Source organism: Monoraphidium neglectum (genome assembly GCF_000611645.1).
Source record: "Monoraphidium neglectum strain SAG 48.87 unplaced genomic scaffold scaffold00512, whole genome shotgun sequence".
Taxonomy (NCBI): domain Eukaryota; kingdom Viridiplantae; phylum Chlorophyta; class Chlorophyceae; order Sphaeropleales; family Selenastraceae; genus Monoraphidium; species Monoraphidium neglectum.
The window spans coordinates 6,279-13,121 of record NW_014013116.1 but is presented as its reverse complement, the minus strand read 5'-3'; the positions used below and the strand labels follow the sequence as shown (position 1 = coordinate 13,121).

At 63.5% G+C, this 6,843-nt stretch overlaps 3 protein-coding genes across 3 annotated transcripts in view; 2 read left to right on the top strand and 1 right to left on the bottom strand.

Annotated features, from left to right (window-relative positions):
- Nucleotides 1-348: 348 nt before the first annotated feature.
- On the top strand, nucleotides 349-3,221 carry MNEG_3891 (hypothetical protein; the record flags this gene model as incomplete). Its single annotated transcript, XM_014047631.1, has 7 exons — nucleotides 349-459; nucleotides 689-796; nucleotides 1,351-1,476; nucleotides 1,698-1,826; nucleotides 2,085-2,197; nucleotides 2,711-2,822; nucleotides 3,105-3,221. 7 exons carry the CDS (start codon nucleotides 349-351, stop codon nucleotides 3,219-3,221), a joined length of 816 nt encoding a protein of 271 aa, XP_013903085.1.
- Nucleotides 3,222-4,079: 858 nt separating this feature from the next.
- Nucleotides 4,080-5,014, bottom strand: MNEG_3890 (hypothetical protein; the record flags this gene model as incomplete). The annotated part of the gene is made up of 2 exons (XM_014047630.1): nucleotides 4,080-4,226; nucleotides 4,613-5,014. The coding sequence occupies 2 exons, from the start codon at nucleotides 5,012-5,014 to the stop codon at nucleotides 4,080-4,082; spliced, it is 549 nt and encodes a 182-aa protein (XP_013903084.1).
- A 1,008-nt stretch (nucleotides 5,015-6,022) lies between these two features.
- The window catches only part of MNEG_3889 (TPR repeat-containing protein), a gene marked incomplete at both ends in the record, with an annotated part of 5,827 nt that continues 5,006 nt past the window's right edge, over nucleotides 6,023-6,843 (top strand). The window contains 2 exons of the mRNA XM_014047629.1: nucleotides 6,023-6,293; nucleotides 6,578-6,802. Of these exons, the coding sequence (XP_013903083.1) occupies nucleotides 6,023-6,293; nucleotides 6,578-6,802 (496 nt within the window). The remainder of the gene's footprint in view (nucleotides 6,294-6,577; nucleotides 6,803-6,843) is intronic.

Sequence of the window (6,843 nt, the reverse complement as noted above, 5' to 3'; positions counted from 1 at the left end):
GCTCAGGAGAGCGGGGCGCCATGACCGTGGGGGCCATGGGGGCCACGTGATCGGGAGGGAGGGCGGGGGTGGTGTGATGGCAGTGGGGCTTGGGCCCTGGTGTGAGGGGCCCTTGGGGCCCCGGCCCAGGTTTGTCGGATTAAACGCGTCGCCCACGCGACTGGTTTCGCGATTGAGAGTCCGGGTCCTTTGAAAGGATCCAGGGATCTTCAATGGCGGCCATGCGTGCTTGGCGGCCACGCGCACTGGTGGCTGCAGGGTGGGGCGCCCCGCTCGTCACCACGCAGTGGGCAATAGTGGTTCGTTGCCAGTTGCCTGTCCATGCCCAGCCGCCCTGGGCCAGCCGTCATGGTCGCCATTTCCGTGCTCTCACCATCACCCAGGGTTGAGAAGCTTGACTCCACCACGCCCGACGACCTCCTGGCATTTGGCAAGGCCTTTTGCGCCCAGGCGAGCCGCGTTTTGCTGACAACAGGTGCCCAATGTTGGGCACGCACACATCCAAGGGGCCGTACCAACAGCGACCGCAGCCGCCGCGCAGCTGCGGGACAGGTTCCAACACCAACACGCCAACTTTGCCACAACCTAGCACGCACCCATACTCGTCATGCACACACGCGCGCTCCCTGTGGACCTCACACAAGCTTTCAATCAGAACTCCATTCATTTTCCCCTCACCCGCCCCCAGACCGTGGACAAGCTGCAGCACGCCGGCGACCTGTGGCTGCTCAGCGCTGACGACGCGTCCACGCTGATGGACGCCGTTATGGAGTCCTTCAGGATTCAGGACCAGAACGTGAGGGGCTTGGGTGTGTTTGTGGCACCGGCGTTGGCGCACTAATGAATCGCGCCCGTTCGTGCGTTCGTGCGTGCGTGCGTGCGCGCGCGTGCGTGTATGTGTGTGTGTGCGTGTGTGCGTGTGTGCGTGTGTGTGTGTGTGTGCGTGTGTGTCGTGCTTGATGTGCGCATTCAGGTGCATGCGTGCGTGTCGTGTGGAGCGAGCACGCACGCATCTGAGTGACGGAAAGTTTGGGACGGTTGGCAGGCTGAATTTACTCGGTTGTTGGCGAGGGGGGAGTTACAGGACGTTGGACAAGATGGTTGGCATGCATGCATCATGTGTGCATGGAGCGGTTTCCATGTTGCGTGCGGCAGAATGCTGGAGCTGTGGTGCACCAAGCCATGTAGGGTATGCCAGTTTCAGAGCTTGCTGGCCTGCCTGCACCAGGCGCCAGAGGCGTATGGGATGGGCGTCCAGCAACCCGGCACCCAGAACAAAGTCAGTCATAGTCACCAACGGTCAGTGCAAGCTGCCTCTCTCCCCTGCCCCGCCCACAACCCACCCTTCAGGTGCACCACCGTCTGTATGTCTGCTCCGCCGCCCAGCCCGCCCGCATGATCCGCAGCCCCAGCCAGAAGACCACCGTGGTCAATGTGACCCCCGGCAGCGCGCGCCTTGACGCCACCGGCCTCAAGGTGCGTGCCCAATCCGTCCCCACGGCGCGAGTTTGCCCCGCTGCCGTCCCCATCTTGCCACAAAGCCCCCGCCTCTCAAGCTGCCCCCATGAAGGTTGCTGCAAATCACATGCAAGCCTCTCATGCTCACCTTAATACAGCATGCCGAGCCAGGCCCCCTCGTAGTGCCTGAACCTCTCACCCGTAGACCCGTACTGATTACCCCATGGCGGCGTCACCAGGTGACCCACGTGGTCAGCCAGTCAGACGTGGTCAAGCTGCTCTATGACAGCCGCGCCTGCCTCGGCGGCGCCCTGTCCTCCACGGTTGAGGAGCTGGAGCTGGACGTGGGCGCCGCTCTGACTGTGCAGGTGCGTGGCCGCACGAGTGTTTGCGTGGTCTGCAGGTGCAAGGCCCAGTGGAGATCAGTGCATGTTGGCATTGACAGGGCGTGTTGACGCGGCCAGTATGCCACGCTTGCATGGCCGTCCCAGCGGCCCAACCCCACCTGCCTCCGCCACCCACCCCAAATTTGCAACCCCTGCCCCGAACCAACTACCACATTGGTCCCCTGCCCCGACCAACCCCCAGATTGGCCCTGGCCCCTTTGCACCACCCTCCAACCCCAGGCGTCCACCCCTGCGCTGGTGGCGTTTGGCTTCATGGCGCGCGACCACACGAGCAGCCTGGGCCTGGTCGAGGACGGCAGGCTGGTGGGCAGCCTCTCGGCCTCGGACCTGAGGTGAGCGGCCGCGCACCTGCGGTGCCTGGGCGCTCCTTTGGGGCCGCCACGCAGCGGCCGTCACCCGCTCATGAGGGGGGCTCTCAGAATGGCTTGCAGGGCTTGTGCAATCGGGCGGCGTGATTGAGGCAGGGGGGGGGAGCGGTTTAAAGGGTGGAGGCACGGGGCCTTCAGGGCTTGAATGGAAGGGGCGGTGCCCGCAGCCTGGCGGTGACCAAGGTCAACGGCGCCCGAGCAATCGTGCAATCAGCGGTTGCGCAAAAGCTTTTGTTGAAGACCCACAGACGCAACAGCGTTCAGCCAGCGGGGGCCCACCCCATGCCTGGCCGCTTCAGACAGGCAGCTCATGGCGCGCCACACACACGTAAAAGGACCAGGCAGCCTCAGTGGTTGCCGAACGTGTATCAGCCTGTTCTTTTGGGCAGTCGAGGCACAACAGAATGCAACCAGCCACAAATTTGCAGTCCCTTCGCACAACCCCCTTCATGCCTGCCGCTCCTCGCTGTACCCCAGGGGCCTGGCCGCCGAGGACTTCCCCCTGCTGCTGCTCCCAGCCGCCGTGTTCGCGGCCAAGCGTGCCCTCGGCCCCGCCGTCGCCGTATCGCTCATCAGCACCCTCGAGGAGGTGCGCCCCTGCCGCCTATTGGTTTGACCGGCCTCGTGCCACGCCGTGGCACCACCCCAGATCTCCTGCTCGCGCCCCGCCGCGCCCATTCCCTGGGGCCCCCCCTGCAGGGGGGGGGGGCTCGGCCTCGCACCTGGGCGGAAGGGCTCGTTGGTCGCCTGGACACCCGCCGTGCCTTGTCATTCCTGCCCCGACCCTCCTCACTCGAGCTTCCAGCTTGCAGCCCAACCACGCCGCCCCCTGAGTATGTGTTTTGTTCCATTCAAAATTGAACATGGTCAGGTGCTGGCCGCGCTGGTGGGCCACGCGATTCACCGCGTATACGTGACTAATGCGAAGGGCGCCCCCGTGTCCATCATCACCCTGACCGATGTCCTGCGCCTCGTCACCAAGGCGTGAAGTTCAAGGTCTGACGCGCGAGACACGGCAGCGCGACTGAAAGCGCCTTGAAGGCCCAGGCAGCGGCGGCAGCAACAATAGCGCGTGCACGCGCCATCCGGGCGCATCTCCACTTGCATGCTGCCGCGCTTGCAGCCTGGCCCCCTGCAATACGGGGTGCCACGCTGCAGGCCAGACATGAACGCACTGGAGGAATTTTGGAAACGAAACAGTCCACAGTGCTGGGTTTGAAATTGTGCCCTGCATTCTGGGCGGCCCCCATCGCCTCCTGCGTGTTCCCTGCTTACACCAAGCTTGCATGATTCCAGCTTGCATGCAGCTCAGATGTGGTTGCGAGCTCAAACGAGAATGCACTCCTTGACCACTCCTGCTGGGAGCAGCTGGGCCCCGCCCACTCAGGGCTAGCAGCGTGACTGTGGCTTTGTTGATTGTAGTGGTAGTGGTTGTGTGTGTCTTTTGGAGGGGGGGGCGTGTTTTGTAGCCAGAGTGGGTGGTGAATCCACCGTTGCACGCTTGCGCGGCAAGCAAGGAAAAGTCCTTGCACTGGCTGCATGTCGAATCTCCGCACCGCGGCCGCTTGAGGGTTACATGAATGAACTGTTTGTGAATTGTTTGCATGAAGCCTGTAAGAGTCATGCAATTGAACAAGGCAAGGCGGAATATCGCATTGCGCAGGCAAGAAGCAGAAGCAAAGCAGGACAGGCAGACAAGAAGAAGAAGAAAAAATAGCGACAGCAAACAGTAATGGCCGCAGCTGCAGTGCACTAAGCTTGGAAGCATAGCCTGCAAGGCTCAAGCCAGGCCCCCAAAAACAGAAACCTGCCGTCAAAGCAGCCCGCGAGCCATCCCTCGCGCATTTCACTTTGAAGCGCCCTGAGAGTTCGTCTGCAGGATGCAGCGGCCCGGAGCGCCGTCGGAGCCGACCAACAGCAGCGGCAGGCAGGTGAGATGGTGGCGGCCGGTGGGGGCGGCGGAGAGGTCCAGGCCCTCCACCACCACGGTGCCCTGCGCGGTGGTGCGCCAGCGGCGTGGCGGCGCAGGTGCGTGCACGTTGTGTAAGTGGGTCACCTTGAGCAAATGAAGTCGGGAGGCCGGAGCTCCCACAGCTCTTGGGTTGATCCGCCCCTCTTGAAAAGCAAGACTGATGCTCTGCTGTTGGGTGACGCGCTGGCGCCGCGGGCGTTTCATTCTCAAGCCACATTTCCTGATCCATGCCCTGGCTGCTTTCCACCCGTCTCCGTTGCTGTTCCACACACACACACACACACACACACACACACACACACACACACACACACACACACACACACAAACACATAGCTGCGCATCGCAATCTTCACAATGAATCTATACAATGACGGAACCTACACACCGCATCCGCACGCGCCCACCTTTCTGAACAGCTCCTTGTGGGCCTCAACGATATCCTCCAGCATGCCAATGCTGACGTAATCGATCCCCACCAGCACCACCCCCGGCCGCTCTTTCGCCAGCCATCGCGCCGCCGACGCGTCCAGCCCCACGTAGTCGCTCGCAAACGGCGTCACCTCCATCAGGCGCCGCCTGGTGTTCAAGGTGCGGAACAGCAGGCGCGTCGCGTCGGCGGGGACGTCCAGGGCGCGGAGGGCGTCGGCCGTCACGTTTGTAGAGTCGGGCACGTCGATGATGTCAGCGGGGCCGATGAGGGCCGACAGCGGCAGCTGCTCAATGGTCGCGCCGCCGTTCAGGAAGTGGTTGGGGGCGTCCTGGCAGGGGCGACGGGTGTGCAGGGCGGCTTTTGAGATCCAAGGCATCGCGGCTGCTGGCGGGGCGGCGTGCGCGGTGCCCCACGCGCGGCCGGAAGCGGCATTCATATCGGCCCCAGGCGTGCACCCGTGGCGGAAAGCGGGGGCGGCCGCTTCCCCCTTGTGTAATTATTCAACAACAGGCCTGACCACCCACAATGTGGGTGCCCGTATGAGCATCGAGTGTTAGAAAGCTCTGGTTGACGATGTCACCCTCGTCCTGTGATCTGCATGGCGGATGCCAGTCGGATGGGCAGAAAGGGTGTAGGGTGCGCCCGGCCCGCCAAAGCCAGGGCCTACAACAAGATGAGCAGCGAGACGGCAATGTGCCGTTGCAGGCGGAGGCGCAGTGGCTTTGCAAGGTCACGGTTGCCGCTGAGTGTGGTCAGGTCGGGCGAGGCTGGGCCAGCAGCACAACCGTCCCCCTCAACCCTGCCTCACTGGCTGAGGGCGCGCCAGTTCCGTGCGAGTCCTGTCTGGCCTGCCCACACCGGCATGCCCGCGCGCACTGGGACCGTCAGGTCAATCAAGGTGCCGCCAGCAGCCGAGCCACACTGCATGTTTGTGGCACCCACTGCCGCGGTCGTCCCTGAGCAGCACACTGTCAGGAGCACCGCGACCAAAACGCTGCAGGCTATGCGCTGCGCCATTTTGTGTATTGCGATGGGTTTGAACGCGTATGATTTGATATCATACAGTAGCGGATCTGAGCTGAAAGCAGCACGTACTCGCTTGATATATATATTTGTCTTGAAGAGCTCGTGACGAAGATGTGATCACACGGTATCCTGGTGCCGCGCCTGATGCGTCCGGTGTCACCTGTTGCTGCTGCAGCAGCAGCAGACATGCACCCTCACTCGCAGTCGATCTACAGCCACGTCGTTTCACAATAAGAAACACGTCCAAAACGTCTATTCAAAGCTCTTTGTCACCCATCCGTATCAGAAACGGCCCCGCACAGCGATTGGTTGACCCGCTGCTGGTACACATGGGCCGGTAGCTGTCCTAGAGCAGCTAATGGCGGCCCCGGGGAGCCTAGAGAGGCGCCTGTCGGTGCACCAGACCGGTGCAGACGACGACTTGGACGCCCTCTCCCGGCCGATCCTCACCCGGCGGAAGGACTTCATCGATAAGGATGAGGAAGCGCGGAAATCGCCCAACCGGGTCCTTTATTTCAGGCGCAACGCTGACTACGATCGCCTGATCGAGGCGTGCGGGCGCAAACTCCGTGATAACCCGCGTAACGTCCGTGCCCTGCTGATCAGGGCATCGTCATACAGTAAAAAGGGTGGGTAAGGGCTTGCAGAGGGTGGCAGAACGTCCGCCGGGTCCGGTGTGGCCCGGGCGCACGGTTGACGCACGCATGTGCGCCGCCAAGGGGCGGCAGGAGTGACTGTATGTGGCACGGAACAGCACATGCGGTGGAGAGGCGATGCAGCATGTTGCCCCTGGCCACACCGCCCCGGCCCAATGGGCGGCGCTCTTTGACCGAGCCGGGCCATCCCCGGGTGATTGGTGCCCAGGCAGGCCCCGCTCACCCGCCCGCCGCCCCCGCCGCCCCGCCGCGCGCAGGCGCGCTGCAGGAGGCCCTCGACGACTACGGCGCCGTGCTGCGCCTGGAGCCGCGCAGCGTCGACGCGCTGTACCACCGCGGCGCGCTGCACGAGAAGCTGGGGGGCCTGGACGACGCGATCCGCGACTTCTCGGCGGTGCTGACGCTGGACCCCAACCACGTGAAGGCGGGCTACGCGCGCGGGGCGTGCCGCAACCTCAAGGGCGACTTTTTCGAGGCCATCGGTGGGCGGCGGGCGACGGGGGCGGGCGGAAGGGGGGCGGGG